This window comes from Crotalus tigris, unplaced genomic scaffold (assembly GCF_016545835.1).
Source record: "Crotalus tigris isolate CLP2741 ecotype Arizona unplaced genomic scaffold, ASM1654583v1 scf7180000019259.915256, whole genome shotgun sequence".
Lineage (NCBI taxonomy): Eukaryota > Metazoa > Chordata > Lepidosauria > Squamata > Viperidae > Crotalus > Crotalus tigris.
In genome coordinates this window covers 38,867-64,194 of record NW_024097459.1, presented here as the reverse complement: position 1 = coordinate 64,194, position 25,328 = coordinate 38,867, and the positions used below count along the sequence as shown (strand labels likewise).

General features: G+C 34.7%; 2 protein-coding genes across 2 annotated transcripts in view; one reads left to right on the top strand and one right to left on the bottom strand.

Moving 5' to 3' along the window:
• Positions 1-3,302: 3,302 nt before the first annotated feature.
• On the top strand, positions 3,303-11,705 carry DDX20 (DEAD-box helicase 20). The gene is made up of 11 exons (XM_039361366.1): positions 3,303-3,602; positions 4,743-4,837; positions 5,372-5,540; positions 6,171-6,285; positions 7,243-7,385; positions 7,586-7,724; positions 8,404-8,462; positions 8,632-8,714; positions 9,406-9,511; positions 9,591-9,692; positions 10,480-11,705. The coding sequence occupies exons 1-11, from the start codon at positions 3,410-3,412 to the stop codon at positions 11,553-11,555; spliced, it is 2,280 nt and encodes a 759-aa protein (XP_039217300.1). The 5' UTR covers positions 3,303-3,409; the 3' UTR covers positions 11,556-11,705.
• Positions 11,706-16,687: 4,982 nt separating this feature from the next.
• Positions 16,688-25,328, bottom strand: part of LOC120316134 (potassium voltage-gated channel subfamily D member 3-like) — a 30,862-nt gene continuing 22,221 nt past the window's right edge. The window contains exon 5 of the mRNA XM_039361368.1: positions 16,688-24,738. Within this exon, the coding sequence (XP_039217302.1) occupies positions 24,537-24,738 (202 nt within the window). The 3' untranslated portion in view covers positions 16,688-24,536. The remainder of the gene's footprint in view (positions 24,739-25,328) is intronic.

Genomic DNA, 25,328 nt, shown 5'->3' with positions numbered 1-25,328 from the left:
TCTGGCTTTATAGAAAGCAAGGGATTGGAGGCATGTAAATGCACGCTAGTCTGGCATCTCAAAAAGCCTGGGTATTTTTCCCCATGTTGGAGTTTTGCTGCCATACTATTTAACTTTCTTTAAAGTTTCCTTGATGCAGAATGAGCAAACTTTAAAGAAAGTTTACCCTCAACATCACCAGCCAGTGAGAAATGATACTCTAATCACAATGTTGCTTTGTCTGGCAGACAGTTTTGATCACAGCTTTAGCCATTGGTCAAGAAGCAACCTTTTCTGATAAACTGATGTAGCAGTGGGAATTGTGGGGGTGGATATTGCTCAACTTTTACTAAATACAGCCTCCACAAAAAAGGAAAAAAGAGACTCTCTTCAATTACTATCAATATGGAGAAAGCTCAGTTACAATTAAACTGCAAACCTATATTGGAAAAGATTTATGAGACTACTGCAGAAATATGTGCTACAATAAAAGAGTTTACTACAGAATTAAGAACCAGAAGTTCCACTTCAAACCTTCAAACTGATCTCCAGACTATATCTGAACATTCTACAAATCAAAACTTATTAGAAGAGGAAACAACTGAGATAAAAGAGACTTTACCTTATAAACATGTCATTTATAGTTTTGAGGATCAGAAGAACCAAAGATTAAGACTTGAAACTTTAAAGCAACGAAGCTTTAAGGATGAGAGAAACAGAGGACTAATACAGAGGATGGGATTCTTATCGCTTCAAAGGGCACTGCAAGCAATAAAGAGAGATTTATCGGTTGAAAGGGAAGCTTGGTTATGGAAACCTCCTGGCATAGAAAGAAGGCCAGAATAAGACTGAAAATAGAAATTTAAAATGATGTGTAATGGATTAAAAGGCACTGTTGATTTATGGACTGTTTCAAGGACTAAGATTCAGACTTAGAAATAAGGGGGGGGGAATAGGGGGTGATTATTAGAACAGATATCTTAAAATAGATTAAGAATGTAATTGGTGGAATAATAGGTTTATTTTGATGAAAATTATTATGTATTGGAATGGGAAAAATGGTGGTTTTTTAGATCTGGATTGTTTCAATAATTGAGTGTTTTAAATTAGTGGATGATGTTTTTATATGATAATATAGATGTGGTAAGGCATAATCAGTTGGGTGAAATTTGAAATTTGCTTAACGAACTGAAATGATTTCAAGCTTAATATTATTTTGTCACTTTAATTATATAATGGATTAAAGGTAATCTAGAAGATTAAGAATGTATTTTTTAGAATGATAGGTTTATTTGTATGAAAATTATTATGTAATGGAATGAAGAAATTTGAAGAGATGTTTTAGATTCGGATTGAATTAATAATTAATTGAGTTAATTTAACAAGATGATGTGTTTGTTTGATGACATGGCTGTTAGTAGTTATGATAATTAACTGGATGTAATTTGAAGTCTGTCTAATGGATTGAAATGATTTAAGGTCTGACATTATTCTGTCAGCTTAAAGAGATTGATTAATTGATGGATTAGATATGTATAGGATAGATCAATATTTCATTTTAAATAGGGGATATTAGTGGAAGAAGAAATAAATAAGATGTATGTTAAAATTAAGGAACTAGAATATATTTGGAAGGGATACCTGAATTGATAATGTTTTTATTTAAAGTTAATTTGATTATGGTATGTTAAATTCATAAAGCTTTAAAACAGGTTCAGGTTGAATAAATTTAAGCTAGAATTGGATTATTTTAAATATACTATGCTATTTGAGGGAAAAAGAGAGGGAATATTTGATGTATTGATTGTACTATGTATATATGTTTTGTTTTTGGATGTTTGATTACCCCACCACCACGGTGTGTCCTGAGTACTTTGTCTTAAGAATTAAAAAACCCAATACAATTTGTTTTTTTTTTTAAAAAAAGAAGCAACCTTTTCTGCTTCACCAACAGACCACCTCTATGTATCAGGTACAAGGTTTGTAGCTAATTCATGAAATAGCAGGGGTGCAGGAGTAGTATCACCTTTTTCTCCCTCCAAGTGCAAATTATACAAGACTTTACTCAATTTCAACACTGATTTGTATTATTGCATGCAAATTATATAAGTGGCCTAGGGTGAAGACACTCCCTTCCCATTTGGAAGTTGAGAGTTCAATCCTGGTAGTGGCAGATATTTCTCTCCTAGGGTGCAAAGAAAAAATTATCTGCTGCAAACCGTTGTAGCATCAGGAAAGGCATCCAGCCAGTAAACGGTCAGCTCCATTCAGTCAGCCTGACTCTACCCTAATTTAAGGGATTACAGGGCCTTAAAAAGAGGTTTTTTATTATATACAAATTATTGTAAACTATAGTTATAAATAGTAATTGTAAATAGCAATTGTAAAAAGAATAGCAATGTATTGTGATTTGCATCATTCTTTTTAGAGGGGGGTGTTATACAAAGACTAAGAAAACCAGATATTTCTGTTGTAGAACAAATACAGGAAGAAAAATAATGGAGATAGAAATGGAGGCATCAGTTCAACCTCTGATCGTTGTAATTTATATATACCAGGTATGAATACATATACATTTTTAGCTTTATTAAAGTTAGTTCCAGCAACGGAATTTAAGTATTGTTTATTAAAAAAAAACTTTTCTCAGTTGTAAAGTTAATAACACAATGCCTATTTCCCGAGAAGCTTCTCGCACTTCGAATCAGTAATACAGATTATTAAATCATGTGCAGCTATTTCTTTTGCCTGAATGATTTCCCTACTCAAGTTCAATTTTGAAACAAGATAGAGGAGATAAAATGTGCAACCCTTGGTCAATTACAGGTGACCTCGAAAAGCCAAGCACTTCGGGCTCGATAGATCAGGAAACCCCAGCAGGACAAGTTAAACTGAGAACTTGAAATAAAGATGGCATTGATAAACACTTGCATATTGTTGCTCAGTAACACTGTATCTACACAGTAAACGCGTATCTATGGAGTCTCTGGGAATTGAGACTAACTGGAAGGAGACTTGATCCTTGTTTGTGTCGGAATGGATTTATTAGTCATTGCGGTGGAACATCAATTTCGTGCATCATTAGCACCACATTTTCTAATTCGATACCCCTCCCCGTTCATCTCAGAGTCCTGCCTTCATTAAGCCCCCCCATGCCGAACCCTCATTCGATCCTCCACTTCCAAAAGCAGTGAACTTTCCTTTCAACTACCCCCTTTTTTCCTCTCCTTTAATGGTTTCATCCTCTTGGAGTGGACCAATCATTTCCAACCACTCCCACATTTCCTTCATGTTTCTCTTTTAAGCTTACAGCAAATGGTTTCGTCTCCCGTTTGGTTGGCACGCGCGTTCTACAGCCGCATAGCGACGACTCGCGTCTTATTTCCAACGCCGGCCTGATTTCTCGCGAGATGTTGGGCGTCTTGCAGTCAAGATGGAAGCGCCGGACGCGGTTCCTTCGATGGCGGAGAGGTGGCTGCGTACTCGGGATGTCCTCCAGGAAGGACCTGAAGATTTTGGATCGCTGCTTCTTTCAGCCCCAGTTCTGGAAGGGCTGAAAGCGGCGGGGTTCTTAAGGCCTTCTCCGGTGCAGCTCAAAGCTATTCCGCTAGGCCGTTGCGGTTTAGGTGAGATGGGGGCTATAGGGAGGCTTCGGGCTACAGTGGTGCTTCGGTGTAAAACTATGGGTGGACGAAAATGCTTAGGAAATGTGAAAACTTTTGGAAGAGGGCTGCGCCTCTTGCAGGCTGGCTCTTCAGCGGTTAGAAAACCTTTCTTGTATCAAGCAAGCGTATCACTTTAAGGATAACTGGTTGGAATTTAGTGCAGCCTAGACACGACTTCGCAATTAACAACAACAACAATACATTGGGGGTGCTATTATAGATTTCTCGTATTTCTGCTTATGTGTGACATTTCCAAACGAGTTCAAGAGAAAGTATCAATTCTGATGGGCTCCAGAGATTCCAGTGTAATTGGCGATACAGGTAGGCCTCGCTTTACGACCACAGTTGAGCCTAAAATTTCCATTGTTATACGAGAAAGTTGTAAATTGACATTTGCCCTATTTTATGACCTTTCTTGCCACAGTTAAGTGAATCGCTGCAGTTATTTAGTAACGGTTGTTAAGTGACTCTGGCCTCCCTGATCATTTTATTTGTTGGAAGGTCACAAAAAAGTGATCACATGATCCTGGACATTGCAACCATCTAAATCAGGGGTCCCCAACCCCCAGGACATGGATCAGTACCAGGCCGTGGCATGCTAGCAACTGGTCTGCACAAATAAGGAAAGCCTCATCTGCAGGATGCAGGCAGCACAAAAAACAACGCCCCTCTGGTCTGCGGAAAAACCTCTCTGCGCGGAACCAGTCCCTAGTGCCCAAAAGGTTGGGGACCTCTAGTCTAAATGCCAGTTGCCAGCTGTCTCTGAATTTTGATCACATGACTATTGGGATGCTGCAACTGTTGTTAATGTGAAAAGTGGTTATAAAATATTTTTTTTCTGTGCTGTTTTAACTGAACGGTTCCTAAACGAATTGTTGTAAGTCGAAGACTATTTGTATGTGACAGAAATATTAGTAGGACTTCTTATTAAAGAAAACTGGTCCAGTTTAAGCTTTCAGGGAATCCTAGTTGTATTCCCAGCCCCAAATATTGGTGAAGGAACACTGTCCTTATTTATATATAATAGCCTTTTTGTTCTGACTTTCAAAAGTTATCTTTGATCTTTCTGACATGTATAAATAACTTTTCTTTGTCTTTTAGACCTTATTGTGCAAGCAAAATCAGGCACAGGTAAAACATGTGTGTTTTCTACTATTGCACTTGACTCCCTTATCTTGGAAAATTCAGTGACTCAGGTAAGGGCAATAGGAACATTCATCTCAAAAGCAAATATAGAAATCAGCTGTAGTGATATTGCTGTTGTGCATGCTGTTGTTGAGAAATATATTCGTAATATTACCTATTTGTGTCAAAAATTCCTGACTTGAGTCTGCTTTTAGCTTATATAAATGCAATTAATGAAATCAATTACTGATTATCTGACCTCTTCTAAATTGAGGATTAGTATTCTAGATTATTTATGTTTGGAGAGGGTTGTTCTTGGATAATCTCAAAAACCTCAACCAAAATTTTAGAAGAATTGGCTAGATTGATAAGCAGGAGAAACATTCAAAAGAAGACAATGCTAAATCATTTCTATGTTGCCAAGAAAGCTATATGGATGAATCCGTGGAATCAATAGAGATCAAGCTTGATGTGGTGTGGAAGATATTTTGCTTTTAGTTCCTCCCCCCAAGTATTTAATTATATTTATTAGCTGATCTGAGAAAAATAATTTCAATTTTAGTTGATTTTTCCACTGTCAAGTTATAGAATTATATTTGTTTCAGATTCTAGTCTTGGCTCCTACCCGAGAGATTGCTGTGCAGATACATGCAGTAATTACAACTATTGGGATCAAAATGGAAGGTTTGGAATGTCATGTCTTCATTGGAGGAACTCCTTTAAATCAAGATAAAATGAGACTTAAAAAGTGTCATATTGCTGTAGGCTCTCCTGGTAAGGAAACATTGCATTTGAGATATTTTAATCTCATTATTTCATGTGCTGTATAACTAGCAGATTACATCTGTGTGAAATAAAAAAAAAATAATATTCACATATTGTAGAAAACAATACGTAGATTAGGCTGATCTAATGTGATTTTTTTCTTAGACTAGGACATACAAGTTCAATTCCATTCTTTAACAATGGAAGGTTGCTATGTTGTGCTAATTAGTTGGCTATCACTTGTCTCAATATATGTCCCAAGATTATTGGAGGAAAGAATGTTATATATGCTGTATTGAATATCTGGTGAAAAAATAATATATAAACCTAGTGAAGAGGTGACTAAAAATATTATACACATTAATCTGGAGAAACTACAGGTAGTTCTTGTTTAGCAGGACTTGTTTAGTGACAGTTCATCACTATAGTTGTGATAAAAAAGTAACTTTATGATCAGTCCATGGATTTACAACTTTACGTGTATAAAAACTGAAGATCATAAGCACAGTTGTATTTTGATTTAGTGACCACTTCATTTAATGACCAAGATGCTCGTCCAAATAATGGTTGCTAAACAAGGACTTTCTGTCTATGTTTCATTGCTCTTTTCTTTCTCATTGCTTCTTTTTTCCCCTCAAGGTCGCATTAAACAACTTATAGAGCTGGACTATTTGAATACATCCAGCATTCGTCTTTTCATTCTTGATGAAGCAGACAAGCTTCTAGAAGAAGGCAGCTTCCAGGAACAAGTCAAGTAAGCATAATTACACATAATTTCTTTTGTGTGTAAATATAAATATATAACATAAATATAACAGTCTGAGAAATTCATGAATGGGCTTGGAACAAATATGGGAGTACAATCTAAAATATAATCCTGGAAATGCATAAGTTTTGTGCCTAAGGGATTTTTCAGTATTTGTAAACTGCCTGAATAAAAATAAAAAAATACTTGATAACAAAGAAACATAAAGGCCTTCCAGAATGCAAAGAGAATTGGAGCCATGTGCCTCTGAGGTCAGTATATTCCAAGGTAGTCAAATGAAAGTGAGATTGTTGTATATCTTGTCATCCTTAGGTTTACTGTCTTTCTGACAGTAAACCTAAGGGGCAAAAGTTTTAAGAATATGAATGACCACCATTATTTATACTGCCTCTGTGCACATTATCTTAGAGTTTTTGTTTTGTCTGCCAGAATTGGCAAAGTTTGGGTGCATTAGAGTCACTCCTCAGTATTTCTTAGTACTTTTACATATTGCTGATCTACTTTAGTGTTTTGCTTTGAAGATCTTTACTTGAATCAGCAAACCACAACATAAAGCAATATCTTCTGATGTGAAGCTGTTTTATATTTACTATTATCTTTGTTGCACTGGATATCCATGTTATGATGGATATCCATGTTATGATGGATGATCCATATTGTATAGATCAGGGGTCTTCAAACTTGACCCTTTTATGACTTGTGGACTTCAACTCCCAGAATTCCTCAGCCAGGCATGCTGGCTGAGGAATTCTGGGAGTTAAAGTCCACAAGTCATAAAAGGGCCAAGTTTGAAGACCCTGGTATAGATCATCCATACAATACTGCTTATTGATATTTGAAGCAATTGAAATTAATATGTGTGTATATGCATGCATGTGCACATACACGTTAATTGGTCCAAAATATTTACTGTGAATTGTGTTGGTTTTTTTTTCCACATCATAGTTGGATTTATTCTTCTCTACCAGCCAATAAGCAGATGTTGGCAGTTTCAGCCACCTATCCTGAATCCTTAGCTAATACTTTGGCTAAATACATGAGAGAACCCACTTTTGTGAAGCTGAATCCTACTGACCCAAGTCTCATTGGTAAATGAGTTATTTTTATTTTTGTACAAATATGGAATTTATGATTAAATGTGCATCATATAGGTCATATTATTCTGTGCAGCTGTTTTATGTAGTAATACTACAACCATATATTGTGTAAATATATTGTTAAATTTGTATCCTTGTCAAGTCATTATTGATTTTGCATATGATATATAAGCCTATTCTGTTTTGGTTAGGATTGAAGCAGTACTATAAAGTTGTGAATTCTTACCCATTACCTCATAAAATCTTTGAGGAGAAGGCTGAGCATTTACAGGAGCTTTTCAGGAAAATACCGTTCAACCAGGCCTTGGTTTTTTCAAATCTACATAGCCGGTATTCTGAATTTTATTTTGTTTTTAAATATGAAAAAGTTCAAACAAAAATTTTGGGGGTTGGTAGTCGTGCATTAAGTGAATGTCAAATGCATATAATATTGAAGGAAAAGAAAAGGATTAGGGTTTTGCTTAAAAAAATGTTTGGAAGATGTGTTTTGGTCCTCACCCATGCACAGTATCCCTACTATTCAATAAAGTAACTCACATTTTTTCAGACTTCTGTTTTAATAAGTACATAGAGATTGTATGGTAAAAGCAGGTCTTCCAATCATTTTCAAAGCATCCATTGCCCTAGCAAATATAGTTAAGACCGCTGGGCCCCTTAATTTATAGAGCTGAGATCTTTGATCATTAAAAGCTAAGCATATTGCATAAGACTCAATATTCTTCTCTAAAAAACTTATTTTTTTTAAAGAATCTGCCTCATTTTAATGAATTAAAAAAATCAAGAGTTTATTACTAATAGAGCAGATGAAGCTATCAGAGGAAAAATGTTCGCAGTGTAATAATATCTTCATAAAAAGCAATATGGCTTTATGTAAGCATTATGTTTAATATTCTGCCACATTCTTATCAGGCAGTTTAAATGGCTGGCAAAGAAAACTATTATGACAGAGGAAATAATGTGTATATATAGACGTCTCTCTGACATTTTATTTTTCTGTTTTATTTTAAAGAGCTCAACACTTGGCAGATATATTGTCATCCAAAGGTTTTCCTGCTGAGTGTATTTCAGGTAAGCTTGTAGATTTGTTGTTATTTTGTTGAGCATTGTGTATACAAAATTTGTTATTTTTAAAAGTACATGCATATAAATTCAGTAAGTTTTCCTCTTGAGTAAATATAACTTGAGTGTTTCTTTAATTGGTATTAAATTATATATTTATTTATCTTTGCTTTTCTAGGCAGTATGAATCAGAACCAGCGACTTGATGCCATGGCTAAGCTGAAGCAGTTTCATTGCAGAGTGTTAATTTCGACAGATTTGGTTAGTTCTCCTAATTAGTTTTTATAGCTAATAACATTACTTAATACAAGATTAACCCAAGGGATCTAGAAATGTTAACCATAACTAACATCCTGTTTTCCAGCAATAGAGCAACATTATATACAAATTTTCATATCTGAAGTTTTCCATATCTATTTATTCCTTTTGCATTTTATTACACCATTTTTGCAGTATTTGTAGCGAGAGAAAGATACAATACCAACTTTAGATTTAATTCTAATTTATAATAAACATTAAATCTAATTTATAATAAATATTGAATATTTCTAAATACGGTTAATTTTTTTTCTGGATTGTGCCTGCTATCCTCAGTGGAACTTTTACAAGCATATGCTTTTATAGAGTGTAGCCTGTTGTATTAAGGAAACTCTTTTTGAACTGGAGCACTTATATATGACCCAAGCCATTAAGGAGTGTCTTTCCCTTTAAAGCAGGGGTGTCAAACTTGTAATGTCATGTGACGTGTCGTGACGTATTGTGACTTTTTTCCATAGACGGCAATGGGGTGGGCGCGGTTTTGGCATGATGTATCCGGCCCATGGGCCAGCAGCTTGACAACCCCTGCTTTACAGCATTGTAATTTGGGGGAAAAAAATCTGAGAAGACAACTTTTCTAATTTGCTTGGCTTAGCTCCTACTCATAAACACTTCACTGTTTCTTTTCTTGCAGACTTCCCGTGGAATTGATGCCGAGAAGGTGAATCTGGTTGTTAACTTAGATGTCCCTTTGGATTGGGAAACATATATGCATCGGATTGGTAGAGCTGGACGCTTTGGTAAACACTCTTGAATTATTACTTTGTAAAATGGACCAATATTTTTGTCCAACTGATCTTAATCTCTGCTTTATTGTAGGAACTCTAGGATTAGCTGTGACATATTGCTGTCGTGGAGAGGAAGAAAATATGATGATGAAAATTGCACAAAAATGTAATCTTCAGCTTCTTTCTTTACCAGGTAAGAATTACTCTTGTACATGACCATAATTTTATGGATTAAAGTGTCTTTGAAAATGGTGTCCCAGAGATTATCATAATTAAATGGTAATAGTGTACTAGTGTACTGTTAACTATGCATTCACAGTCCTTTTTCTCAGAATCCTAATATTTAATGAAAGTTTTTTTCAATGAAGGAATTACTGGAGTTATACATTTCACATGATGAGGAACTTCAGTGCATATTGCAAATAACTAAACATGAATATTTTCATTGTCAATTGCACAATTGTACAACATGTTATCACGAACACCTTGAACATTTTACATTGGTGCTAGAGAAACAGTTCACTTTACCTACTAAAAGTATGTTTGGAATTGGTAGAGAGAAATTTTAAGTTAATTTTAGCAGCTAACTACACTTACTAGAGGATGGAGAATATTTTCTTATGGGAAAAGACATCCAAATTCATTAGCCTGCACTTTGAGAGGTAAGAGGAATTGAATTATATCATTGTATTTGTTCTATATCATTGTATACAATCATTTAGTTTCTGGCAATACTTTTGTTTGTCTTTCCTCCTTTTAAAATGAATACTTGTAATAATTAAAAATATATCTTCTATGTATTGTATTTAAAAATTGTTTCATTTAAGTTTTGTGTTTCCAGATCCTGAATTTTTCACTTTAAGATAGTGGAGTCTGAAAAATAAAAACATAGATTTTACATAATTTAAACGTTGAAATTATGGTATGTTATCAGATGATTCAGTCACTCATGGCTGATTTTGTTTTTCTTTTCCTTGAAGAAACTTTGCCACCAGAGCTGCTGGAACATTTTGAAGGAGGACATGTAGAAGTCACTGCTGTCCCATATCCCAATGCATCTCCTCATACATGTCTATTGCCAGTTAAAAGGCCAGAAGGGATTAGGCAACACCCAACAATAACTGCTAGTGCAGAGGTCATTGTTTGTGACAATTCTCCAGTAGCCAAGCCAAAACAAGGTTTCAAACAAAAGAAGCTTCTTGAAAATAGAACAGAAGAGCATCCTAAAACAACAATGAATAGAAATAAACATGCAAATATCCCACCGAAAAAACACCAAGTGGAACCTGATTGTGAATCTGCAGTGCACAATAATGAACAGGTGGACAAAGAAAGTTTAAAGAACATGCTTCCTAAAATCCCTTGCCTGTCGTCTTTTAAGAACCAGGATTCTGTCTGCGTATGGAGCATGGTGGAATTTATTGAGGATTATGAATATTTCATTAAGGAAGGATTGGAGAGAGATGTAGAGATTATAAGAACTTACGTAAATCCTAGAAACCAAGATAAACAGTTAGATTCTTTAGATTTAGTAGGAATGGAATCCAGTAAGTATGCGGCAGCAACAACTGGGACATTGGCTGGGGAATATGATAGTAGGTCTTGTAGTTCTGAATCATCCATATGTAGCCAAGATAATCAAACCTCTTCTATGCAGCAAAGAGATAATAGTATACTGTCAATAGATGAGATACATCCTCAGCAATTCAGTCCTGCTCTTAAGCAAAAGCAATTTCAGGACACCTTTCTGATTCCAAAGAAGATGAAAGGGAATGTCAAACAGAGCAAACAGATCAAGCGTGACCATTATCACTCCAATCACCCCTTCAAGACTGAATTTATAGAAGAGGCATCCCAAAGCAAAAATGCTCCTTTTCCTCACAATGAGAATTTAAGTCCTGAAGAATACTGGAGACGATATTACCGAGCATGGCGGAAGCATTATATTGAAGCTTCTTGTTTATACTACCAAAGGTATCAGAGGCCATTAAACATGCTGACTGCATATCATGCCAATGCAATTTACCTGGAAGAGCTGTTGAAGAAAGATAGGTAATATTAATAGTAGCATGTCTCTCTTCATGCTTAAATGATATTTTATGTTTAGGTATCTTAAGTGACTTGTACTCTTATGTAATTTTCATTTGATTTTGTATACATTTCAGTCAAATCATTTTGCTAATAAACTTGACAAGAAATAATGTCATTTTGTATACATTTTGTATACATTTCAATCAAATCATTTTGCTAATAAACTTGACAAGAAGTGTCATTTTAGTAGTAGCTATTGCAATGTTGTTTTTATGTATTGGAATCAATCTGTGTAATAGTATGTGGAGAAGACCTTGGGAGACTGAGCAAAGAGATGCTGCCAAGGGAACAGTCAGATAAAAGCATAGTTGTCAACTAGGTAGTGGGGGGAGGGGGGGCAAGAGCCTCAGAAGAGAGCCTCCCTATTTTCTCTAGCTGTAAAAGGAGAGGGGGAGTGCGGGAAGAATTGTACTTTCAGACTTGCAATATTGATGTCAGCCTCATGGGGCAAGCCAGATAAGAATCACAATCAGACGAGCTAATTATACTTTATTGTAAAGCTACATTGACAGAATCTTACAAAGTCTGAAAGTACAATTCTTGTAAGAATTAAGGCAGGACACATACACTAAGTTCAGTTCACCACCAACATAGCTGCTGGTTTGACATGTAACGTAGAAAAGCATGTTATATGTTTGGAATTTGGCAAAGAGAGCAAAATATAATTGTGTCCCATGGGTAATTATGGAAATGCTTAGGAAGCAAAGGGAATATAAATTTCTAAAGCACAAGACATGATATTAAACAACTCTTTGGCACTTTTCTCACTGCCATAGACTTTTTTTAAAAAAAAAACCATTACATTTCTGAAAACAATAAAATCTAGCAAGAATTAATATTTAGAATAAATGAAAAAAGAACAGTTAAAATGCAGAGATCAAAGAAAGATGATAATGAAGTGAGTTCCCATTTTATTTGCAACCATTGCCAGTAGAAATATAATTAACCTCTTACTCAATGGTTACAACATTGTTTACATTTTTTCTATATCATTCTAAGCATCAAAACCATATATCATAATTTCATGTTTATTCTATTTCTAAAGATACAACAGTGTTCTGGAAGTTGGTAAATGGGTCAAGATAAGAACATCTTGGATGTTAGAGTGTCCAAAGAGGAATTGGAGAACTATTGTTGTAGATTGATTGCTCTTCATCCCACTCTAGTTAATTCTCCAATTAATCTAAAACTTGTGTGACACTATGCTCTAGGCCTTTATCTCTTTAAAAGAAATTGAGCCCCTGAACAACACTATATTCTGGATTTATTAAAAGCTAATATAATCTTGTAGAAATGTATTTTGGCTAAACTCTTTAATAATATTACTTTCTATGTCCAACTTGCCCAGGATTAGAATACCAGCATAGTGGTATTCAAGAAAGGTGATTATAGCCACCAGCAAACTATAGATTGATTAGTCCGATTTCATATTAAGCTAAAATTTATGTAAAACATCTGACAAATTAAAGTATTGGGTCATCAATAACAGCTTGCAGAGGAATTGGCTGGGCTTGGAACAGGAATTCCAACAATTGATCATGGTTTATTGGATTATGTGATAAGTGTGTAAAATAGGTCTGCGGGAAACTGTTGCCTTTGTGTATTTTGATGGACCTTTTGATTATATTGATAGCTAACTATTGATTAAGCTAGATCAATTGAATTTGGATAAAAGGTTATTAATTTTGATCATGGCTTTATATAGTAATACTCAAATTTAGGTTAGGTTCACCCTGGTTGGGCACCTGACAGATATCAAGACTTTGAAAGGGGTAAAACGAGGACATGTGTTTGCACATTTACTTTATTAATCTTGAACTTATAGTTACAGTTCAAGTTTGAAATGCTTATTCTTGGGATAGTCTCCCTCTTAAAACACCAGTTTTTATAGTTTTCTTCAAACTTTTAGATACAATCACTGTGCTCTTCCAAAAAGTGTGAAAGATGGTTTGTCTTCTCAAAAGAGATATTCCTATCCTGCAAAATTTTTCATTATTTGAAAAATATTTTTATTGGTCATAAATTTTCATAAACCAGAATGCTTTTTCTTCTTAGTTTCCCAATTTGCTATTATTAAAGGTTTATATGAAAATAACAGAGGCAACGTCTAGTGGGCTAGGATTAAATATGAAGGTTTAGTCTGGACTTTATAATGTTCTTAAATCATTGAAAGGATTTTAGGAAGCATTATTTTCAAATAATAGCTCTTATGCATGATCTAGGCTTTAATAAAACCTTTATGATCCCTCTCATTACAATGTTCAATAGGTGGTGCTATTGTCACTCTGCTTATATGTAGTCCTGTTGCTGAAAACCTCATGAAATACCAATTTCTATATTTAAAAAAACACCCATACATTAATATATTTAGTTTATCTTATCTGCCAATACTTGTATTGATATCTCCAATTTTACTCTTAAAGAAGTTATACAGTGATTTAACCTGAGATAATGTGTGATTCAAGTTCATTCAGTGAACTTTCGCAGATCTAGTCACAGCTACATTGGCCTTAATGATGAAACATTTTTTTCTGGTTTGTGTTGTCTTACACATAAGTGTGTTTTCTAGTGTGTGTTGTCCTACACATAAGCAAAAACTTTAATCAGAAGTGAAATTATCAATTAACTCTAAAACAAATTGTCCTGCTTTGTTTCAGTTGTTTTATATCCTATTTAGCATCTCATAATTCAAACTGAGTTGGGTAGATAATATAAGTTCTGGTATAAGAGCCAATTTGGTGTAGTGATTAAAGCAACAGGCTAGAAACCAGGCGACGGTTCTAATGCTGCCTTAGGCCCAAAGTCAGCTGGGTGACCTTAGGCGAACCACTCTTTCACCCTAGGAAGCAGGCAACGGCAAACCATTTCTGACATCTTTCCAAGAAAATTGCAAGCACTACTCCAGGAGGTTTCCAGGTGTGATTGCTGACTCAAAGATGCAAAAAATAAATTCTACTACCCAGAGAATCTTGTCTCCTTATTGCTTATCAACCTGTGTAGTATCTGAAACATTGCTATACTCTTCTCTTCCCTTTGCTTTTACTCAGTACAATTAGTTGTTAGTTAGAACTCATATTTTTGCATGCTTTTCCTGTGTGCAAGGGCCTGATTTTCTGCTATGTGTTTTACATTTACAGAAGTAATCATGTCATTCAAATGAATAACTTTTGTCATGATTATCTATGCGCATGTAGTGCCATGCTTACTCAGCATTGTGAGTTGGCAAAAATGAAGCCTGCTGCTATTTCATCCTAATATTTATGATGAGTAAGTGTTTTTCCAGGTTTTTTTCACCCCTCATTAGACAAGGTTTTTCATGGGGGATTTTTAAAATTCCTGTTCACCTTTCCAATACTGTAGTCTTTATATGGAATTTCCTGTTTTTAAAAAACTGGATAAATCTAAATATGCTTAACTATTGGTATGCCTCTGATCCTCAAACCATATGAGACAATCCAGAATAATAAATTATCCACATAGTTGGATATGAGCAAAATAAGCAAGCTAAGACAAATAATTGGTGCCCAGTTTGTAACAATATTAAAAAAGCATAAAGAGGCAATGTTATATTTTATTTTATTGCCAAAATCCCAGAAAAGAAGAAAAAGAACTCTGTGCCTACTGCTTAAAGTTTGTTAAAAATCTTGAAATGCAAAGTGTAAAATGAAACACAGGTAAACATATAGTGCTTCATTAGAAATCAACGCGATCCTTGAAGCTTGCAACAAATATGACCTACTTTTGAATTTCCATTATCTTTAGGCTTGACTTTGCCACAGAGGACCAAATATATCTTGTTTTTAATCTAGCATGACGGTATTTTCCAAGAGCTGCTGTGCTAATAATCAACTGGAGTGCCATTTCAACAGATCTTTAATCTAGAAGCATACTTTTTTTTTTCTGGACAATCTGAAGTTGGTCCTTTAGGTCTTCCAATGATGCACCTATCATCTCTAAATGAGTCAATTCACCTTACTGAATATTCCTAGGTTGTAAATTATTAGCATATGAATATTTTATTTCTTTTAATTAGGGTACAAAATAAAAGCTATACGTCAAATCATTGTTAATTATTAGATAGGTACTCCCTAGTGTTTTCAAAACTCTAGTTTTAAATCTAAAGTTAAATTTAAAAGCTGACTCCATAAAGTCAATTTGAATATAAGCTGCTGTTCTCACGGAATTAAAAACTACAGCTAGAATGTAAGGTTAGGTGGAGGATAAGAGTTAAAAGAATGAAATGTACTGTTGTTCTGTTCCTGCAGCTTTTGGAGTTTCAACACAGTATAGGGCAGGCATGTCAAACTCGTGATGTCGCGCAATGTATCAGGCTGGTTTTACCATTGCCGGCAATGGGGTAGGCGAGGCTTCCATATGACGCGTCCGGCCCATGGGCCGGCAGTTTGACACCTCTGGTATAGGAAACAAAGTAGAAAACATTTTCTACCAGAAATGCAGACTTCATTTTCATTGTGTAACTATTGTAGTGGGGAAAGACAAGACTGCAAGCTTATTTACAATATTCAGAAACTGTTATATCATACTTACATTGGGAGTTAGAGTAATTTCATACTGATTTAGAAGTATGCCACACTGAAGTTCATACAACTTGTGAAGAAGCAGGCACATGTTTGTACAATGTATAATCTTGATAAAAGATCAAGAGCTTTTTTGTAATGTTCTTAATACTAGGATTAAGTTACCCAAAACACCGAGTGGCATTAAATGAGGGCATGTATTACGGATAAATACATTTCATATAAAGTGTTTTGAGTATTATAGAATTCATTGCTAGAAGATGATTTTATCATTTTATCAAGATTTATCAACTGTAACAACTAAATGGTGCTTCTACCTACAAAATGCCATTGAATGCTGCTTAATGCTTTCAGGTAAAATCTGCAAATTTCTTGGAACAATATAATTGTCTATATTAGAAGCAAGATACCAAACTAGATGGATATTTTGGTCAAATTTGGCAAAGTTATGATTGTGATGTATCTTATCTTGGAGGACAATAGATGATTTAATCAAATAGATGACATCAGTTAAAAAAAATCTGCAGCAAGAGTTGAATATTTTGTGGCACGTAATCGATTTAATCCAGAATGGATACATCAGGTACAGCAGTGGCACAAGACACAGTACTGTAAATGATATACAAGTTTCAACATAAGCACTACAGTTCCAAAAAAAGACAACAAGAAACTAAGGATCCTTTAGAAAGTTTCATCAAATGAATCTATCTGCACTTTTGTACAGTACATTTGTCTTGGGTATGATGTTTTGTAGTAAGCAATGCCCATTTAGAGTATGAAAATAGAAAATAATACAATTGAGACAAAATTCTGGTAACAACGTAAAACCTCTAATGCAAATATAATTGCATTGTAATGTCTCACTGGTTTATCAAAAATATACCATCGCACATATTCTGCAGTGTATTTTATTGGTCTACGGAACTGCTGGAACTCCAGCTATGGTTGCAACAGTAATTTAGGAAAAGATATTATACAGAGTATAATCTTTCACTTGCATTTCTATATAATGTAATGTGATTAGCACTTGTCTTTAAAGAAAGAAAAAACAATGTGCACATACATGCATATGATCAAACTGAGAAATTATTGACTGCAAGCTAGACCACTGAAGGATTGGATATTTGGCCCCAAAACAGATTATTAAAAGAATTGCTTGCCAAATTAGCATTAAATCTAACTCTGTGCTTCTTGAACTTTACATTTCACAATGTAAACACAATGGATATTTCAGTTTCATTGTCAATTCTCTGGACATGAAGATGAAGTTATTCCCTTTTTGATTTAGCAGTGTTCATTTCTGAAATTGGAGGGACTGTTTAAACATTTGACACCTCGTGGACTTTAATGTAGCTTTATGGAAACACTCTGGCACCTTGATAGTATTCATTCATATCATTGCATTGAAATATTCCTGAGGATCAAGCGCAGACCTCTAGTCCTCATTTGAGCAAATGTCAGATTTAAGGGTTAACGTTACTGAGCATATTGGCTTCAATCAGCAATCATGTCTGTATGATGGGATCTCATACATTTCACTTGTAAATGCTGAGTTTTCATTATTTTTAAAGTAATTGCTGAACTAGACTAGCAGTGATTCAGAAAAAAAAATGAAATTAGACGCTAGAAGTAACTTGTAATGGGCTGCATGGATAGGATTCAACATTTCCAATCCATACAATTGTATACAACGTGACCCTAATCACATTTAATCTAAAAGAAGCTCATAGTGTTCAATGAGTTTTAGATATATAGAGGATTATAGTCTTAATTAATTAGCCAGTATAGAAGTTTCTCAGTTTTGACGTGGCATTTATATATGGTTATTGCTATTGAAAACGTTACAGAATAATGGTTCTATTTGCTATGCCTGACTTGTTTTTGAGATGGACGTGAATAGTAATTTAATTATGAACTAATTCAAAAAGAGTCTATTCAGGAGAAGCAAACCAAACACCATTTGAACACATATAAAAACATAGTAAAAAAAACAACCTGCAGAAAAAGTTCATACCACGTAAGAACTATTAATCAGAATGTTAAAGTGTTTCTTTTTTATTGCTTTTTGCAACTCTTTTGAGGGTATGTGTGCAATTATAACAGTTATTTCCCTTAAATTCAGTATCATTATGTTCCAAATAGACATTTATATAATTGGTGTATAATTGGAAAGAGAAAAATGGAATTTGGTTGGAAGAATTGAAACACACGATAGAATGATATTCTTTAATGAAAAGCCAAGTCTGCTTTACTATCTTAGATCAATTTTGAATTGGTTACAAGAAGGAAAAATTGTCAGTGACAGTAACTTGAACCAAATAAAGAATTAGGCTTAGAGCCTTTGGTCAGATTAACATTTTGTCTATGTATCTACTTCTCAATTGGCGAGAAAATAGCTGCAAAAATAATTAAAATTATATCTTATTTCCTGAAAACATGGTGCATTTCACATTTCCCAAATTGTAGTGTACCTGGGGCAATAATTTTCATGGGAGAAAAAGCTTAGATTCATTAATATCTATTTATCCGTATGCACTTAATGATTTAATAGGAGATTTGCACTTACAAGTATTTGCAGTATATCCTTTACTTCTCGTCATCAGTCCTTACGGATTTATATAAATGAGATAATCTCCTTCTAAAAAGAAAGGAATGTTATCAACATGCGAAAGGAAATTCCCATGTATATTTGTCTCAATAGAACTGAAGGAAATTTTATATTATGCTCATTGACACCAGCAAAATTATGTTGGTATGCGGAAACTATAGATAGTCTTTTATGACCACTTATTTAATGACAGTTTGGAGTTATGATGGCACTGAAAGAAAGTAACTCATGACATCCTTGAAATTACAACTTTTGCACCATCCCCACAATCATGATTTGGGCACTTGGCATCTGGCTTGCATTTATAGCTGATTGCAGCATCCTGCAGTCACATGATTGCGATTTATAACTTTCCTAACCGGCTTCTAACCAACAAAGTCAATGGGGGAAGCCAGATTTGCTTAACGATCATGTTATTCACTTAAAAACTGGGAAAAAAGGTTGCACAAATAGGTCCAGTCACCTGATGACTTGCTTAACTACCACAATGCTTAAGGACCAAAATTCCAGTCCAAACTGTGGTTGTAAGTCAAGCATACCTTGTGGATGTATGGCAGTAAAGCAAGATACCATATATTCTAAGTCATGACATGTAAAATCTCTATCTAGAATTTCATAGACAAAAATCAAATATAGTTATATTTCTGTAATTTTTAAATTAGTTTCAAAAGCAATGGTTTTGGGGGGTAGAGCATGACAAATCATAAATTATGTTAAATAAAATGAGTGTTTTAGAAACTTGATATATTAAGAAAAAAATGAAATTTTCATTCCCAGATCGGGATGGGCAATATATATGGACAATTAATTGGGTGAAATGATGGAAAATAAGAAACCACGTGCACTATGATTAGATATGTAGTCTGTTCTTAAGATAGCCAGTCCAATAATCTCCCATTCCAGGCAATTCATTCTTCTGCGTATGCAGACACCATATGACCGAGATTTTTGGGACAGCTGGTGACAGTCATGTTTTATGTCATTTCAACTTCCCAAGTAGACTCAAGTATACCACTTCCCTCCCCAATTATTTTCTTTTAAATTTCCTTGCTCTTATTGCTTTGAAAAAGGATTGGCATAACCATGCAGCGTTTGGAATGCATAATTATGATAATGCCCAAACATATTCCTTCCAATTTTTCTCTGTCCATGTAGTTGTAGGTAAGGAGTATGTGAACAATAAAATGAAGACCAAGATGAAGTGGCCTCTAGGGTCAGTTTTTGTGGGTCTTCTTCTAGAAATTAGTCTTGATCATGAATATAGGAAAGGGCAGTTTCGGTAAGTATAATGAATGGCATGGATGTTAGTCTGGCCTGTTTGGGGCTAAATCAAATCCTCATTGGCTTAATTGCCTTGGTACTTTTAAGTTAGCGTGACATGCTCATTGTGATTCAGTCACATGAAAGAGCCATCAGATATCAGGGAATCAAAAGTTTTCTCTAGTCACCAAGTTTTAGAAAAAATATTGTCTTATCTGATAAAGGGATCTGGTATTCCCGAATACAATAGTGGCCAACTCTTTTTTTTTTCACAAAAAGAAACTGGCATTTATGAAAATGCAATAGAATTTAAAATTCTATTGAAATAAGTGTTCTCACTGTGGATCTGGTTCAGTTTCCTGAATTTTCTAAACATTCTGAACTTTTCAAAGCAGGATCACATACTTAGAACTTTAGGATTTTGAAACAAAGAGCTTGCCCAGGTGGACAAAATGCTAATTTGGCAATTAGACTAGATACCACTATATTCTGATACAATGAAAACTTTTTGAAATAAAATCACCATTTGAGTACTCTGTTTTAAATAGTTGCATGTGGGAAATTTCATCAAAAATATTTCCAATGCTAGTAGACAAAGATATATGTGAGTTCCGTTCTAGGCATTGGCTAGGCTTGCAACTGCTTAGCTTCAGCATTAAAATATGTTCTAGATGTATGAAAGTATCAGGGCTTCTATTTTCTTTGCACACAATCATCTTTGTTAGAATTCAGTACCAGTTTACTAAATTATCTATATAGCATTAGCGCTAACACTTATATACCACTCGACTGTGCTTTGCAGCACCCTGACACTTTACAAATGTGAGCATATTGTCCCCAACAATCTGGATCTTCGTTTTACCAACCTTGGAAGGATGAAAGGCTGAATCAATCTTGAGCAAATCAGGGTCAAACTCCTGGCAGTGAGCACAGTTAGCCTACAATATTGCATTCTAATCTCTGCGCCACCATGGCTCCTGGTATGATATGTAGTACGATACATATCAGTACCAATGTTTGCTGGGTAGACATGTAAACTATCCTTTGGCTTGCGTTAATAGGATTGTTAAACAAGCCATGGTGGCTTAATTTACTCATCACTATGACATAAACCATATTTAAAACCATGGTTTGCATATCATTGCTAGGCCAGAGGCAGGAAATATATGTCTACTGCTATACTTTGTGTAGTTTCCTGCTATACTTTTGGGGGAGGCAATTGGAATTTGGAAGGTATGTTGTAATGGAGGGGAGAGATTTAAAGGATCAAACATTTGCTATAGAAAGGTAGATTATACTCTGAGTAGACTGAAACTTAATAGAGCCAATCCCTTCTCCCACTTTTTACCTAACTTGCCATTTCGAACCAGATAAGTCTTATTTCTGCTAATGGGTGAAATGAATTGGGATATTTTTATAGCTATCCTTTGAATAGGAATAAAAATCAGCACAGTATGTTAAAGAGAATAGATTGAATATGCTTCAAATTGTCTAGGTAGGAACTGATTGTTAACGTGTAATGAAGCTAAAATGAAGCAAAGGAGAGTTTCAATAAGGCATTTCTGTAAGTTGCATGATCAATTCCTTAGATTATGTACTAGTATCAGAAGACAAAGATTAGAAGCTTAGCCTATCTGCAGGTAATTCAATCAGGATCAACATCACCAATGAAATTATGAAAACAAGGCAACAGTTTCTTACCTAGTAACCTTTTCCCTCCTCAAAGTGTATTAGATGAGTGGTAGTTACTAAGTAAGAGTTTTATATATAGATATGAAGTGGACAACTCTAAAATTCAAAAATTAGTTCATATTTTCAGAGCCTAAATCAGAAATATCTTCAGGACTGGTTAAAGCAAAAACATTGATAGGATGTATGTGACCTTGTTATTTGTTTGTTTGTTTGTTTATTTATTTATTTATTTGCATCAGATACATATCTAAAGGGGGCCATCTTAGATGAGATAGTCATAGCTGACATTTTGGGTGGCAAATTAAGGCCTCCTTCAGATTACTAGAATAATGAGTTTTTCAGTATATTGGAGAACATATAGCACGTCAAACATTTTTTTTTATTACAAGATACTAAAATTGTTTTAAGTTGCCTAGTTAAGAGTACAGTATACTTTCCAGCTGCGTTACATAACAGATTAACAAATTTTCCTGTTTAGCAAAGTGCATGGACTCAGCTATTTGTATATAAGCCAATGGACAGAGTTTAAAGTTGCCTTAGTTGAATCCTTCAACTGATAAGACCTCTTATGGTGCAATGTGCAGGAATGCCTCATTTTAACAACTAAAAATTGAAACATTTACAAAGGTGGGATTTTTTATAAGCTCTTTTTACTTTGAATCTGGTTACATCTTATTCAAAAATTTGATTCCAGGCTCAGTTTAAGATATTAAACTGTATTAACATGTGAATCTACCTTATAGTGACTTCCAATAATTGCTCATCCAATACCTTTAATTTATATGTGAAAAAAGCAACCAAAAGCAAAAGCCATACATAAGATAACTTTTTCAGCACAGTTTCCTCCCCTTCTTTTGAATAATGCTTGAATCTGCAAAGTCTGTCTTCCTTCTGCAACACAAATTCTAGCTCAAAATGTCTTGAGCTATACATTGTGAAGATATATAAAAGTGAAAGCAAGGTATCAAAAGACAGCATGTTGTGGACATCAGATATGTCAAACTTAAACACATCTAAGATGGTTAATAAATTGCACAAATTAGTAAGAAAAGAAGAGTGCAGTTCACAATGCTTGGCAGCAGTGTGTGTCTTCTTGGCATAAATGTGGCCACAAAAGTTTGCCTCCAGAGAAAGACATTAGGAGAATATCGGTATAAAGCTTTAGATGGTTATACCTCACAGTCCTAAACTTTCTAAACAGTGTAACAACAGTTAACAATTGGTGAACTATTCTGAAACAGATATTTTTAAACCGTCTATTAACAGTATTTTATAAATTGATTAGAAATGAAATTCTAATATAAAGTAGGCCCCCAAATCTAAATGCAATATTTCCTCATTGAAAAGAAATGATGCTTTATCTAGGGAAAGTAAAATATTATATTGCTGTATCCATTAAGCCAATGCAACCCAGAGAGTTTCACTAAGAGCCACAGGACTGTATTACAAAATGAGATTCAATTTCAGTCCATGTAAAACTTTTGGCTCTATAATAGGCTCTGACTATTATATACAATGGGAGACACTTCCATTACTATTAAAGAAACACATATAAAACATAAAAGAAAGCATGAGTATAGATTACATTTCAGTTATGAACATCTGCAGCAGCTGCTTCAAATGATTTTGCCCTCTGAAACTGCTTGAATAATTTTTTAAAAAAAATTAAATTTCCCCTAGGCCATTTCCTGGACTTTAAAAATACAGAACTAGTTAATCTAATCACATTCTCTACCAGTCCATGATAACCAAAATAATATTTTGAAAAGAAAAGAACTGTGGTGAACTACGAAAGCCTGTTCTTTTGTTCCACAAATATGATTTTTTTCACAGACAATAATTAGCAGACAAATACACTGTTTGCAACAATTTTTGTTGAATTAAAGGCAATTACAGAATTGTGTTAAGAAAAAGTACCATCTAAAATGAATGTTTCATTGGTGCTTGTGTGTGTGTGTGACTGCATGCAGGCATCTGTTTTGCTACTGTGCACTAAAGGCTGAAGCCTGCAAAGACACACTCATGCAGAAAGGGATGGACAGTAGGTAAAACCATTGGATTCACAAGCATTACTTAAAGCATGTTGGTGACCATGCAAACAGTAAGTCTTTGCAGGATTGAGCCCAGAAATAGGAATGTGTGCTCAGATCTTTCATAGTTGGGAAATGCCAGTTTTGTGGTTCTCTTATTTGTTCTTACACACGCATGCACACGTGCACAAAAGAATGAAAATTAAATTCCTGTGACAAGGTGAATTGTTTTTTTTTTTAAATGTTTGGGTATAAAAGAAAATAAAGAAGTCATTTTGGTAAATAAAAGATCCTGCTGCATGAAGACAGAAAAAAAAATCACAAAATCCATTTTGGTCACCTTTTCAGTCATTTCTTCATGAATAAATATTATCCATTAAAAACCTTTAAAAAGGTGCTGAGATACACAGTGTTATAATTCTACTTCTTTACTGACCTTCTTGTAGTTATGACAGGACTTATATATCACTATCCAAAAACTATTCTACGCCTCATGTCTTAGAACAAGGCTTCAACTTGTCAAAGAGAGATCCTTTGGCCACTCTGTTCTTACACCCACACACACATGCATACACCCATACATACAAACATAGCTTCCTGATTCTTCTGAGCTCGCTCTGCAGCATGAATGTGAGTTTGAAGGAAGCTGCCTCCTTCAGTTCTCATCCTCGGTTCTTAGATGTTGGTCAGGTTGGTCCATTGTCCATCCAGCCATTCACTTAGGCACAATTTGCAGCAAAGAAGGAACATGGAAGTTGGGAGAAAGGGAGAAAGACTGGCCTTCCAATCTAATGCCATCATGTTTGACTAAGTCAGTCTTACAAAGCAGAAACCTTGACAATGTTGCTGCTAGCCATGATTGTGTTCATTGAATGGCTGGGACTTGAGGAGGAAGGCCTGTTTTCACCTTCGGGTGTCAGTGCAGGTGGTGTTGGGATGCTGATGATTGCTGTGGTTATTTGAGCAGCTTTGCAGTTCGGTCTCAGACCATCATCTGATTTCATATTTAGGCTGGAGCGACTATAAGATAAAAAGACATTTTCTTTTAGTTTTAAAGGAACAGAAGGTAAGAACTTTGGATATGTTTGAAGTCTGACTTTTAGGATTCTCCCCATGTATCTATTATCACTGAGCTATGAGCAGGCAAGAACCACACTCTAACAACATCTATATGAGGTAGACCAACAAATGGATGTGGGTAATATTACTCAGTTTCCATGACAGACAGTCAGAGATACATCCTTGCACTAGCCATGTTTCTTCCAAACCTTAATATTCCCAATCCTAATGTAATGCACTACCTTCAGCACTCTTAGTTGGAAGATACAAAAAGATACCATACCATTACAAGTATGGCCTTGTGATTCAGGACAAGTAGAAACATGTTTTTTTGTACTGCCAGTTTTACACAGCATCCTGAAATACCCTAATTGCCCATTCCTGATTAGTAAAATGGATACAATGATCACCAGTTCTTATTTAACTCTGAAATAACATATAAGATTGCCAGGTTCTGTAATATGACATACAAAATTAGACTAAGAATACTTAAGAGCAATTGAACTTGTTTATATACGGCAGAGGCGGGAACTATGTCCTTTTCATGAAGA

Bases quoted from the DNA above. Each gene is read 5' to 3' on its own strand.
- DDX20 (XM_039361366.1), top strand. From the start codon at position 3,410: ATGGAAGCGCCGGACGCGGTTCCTTCGATGGCGGAGAGGTGGCTGCGT. The intron at 3,603-4,742 runs GTGAGATGGGGG...TTTGTCTTTTAG, and splicing joins GCTAGGCCGTTGCGGTTTAG to ACCTTATTGTGCAAGCAAAA. The intron at 9,693-10,479 runs GTAAGAATTACT...TTTTCCTTGAAG, and splicing joins TCAGCTTCTTTCTTTACCAG to AAACTTTGCCACCAGAGCTG.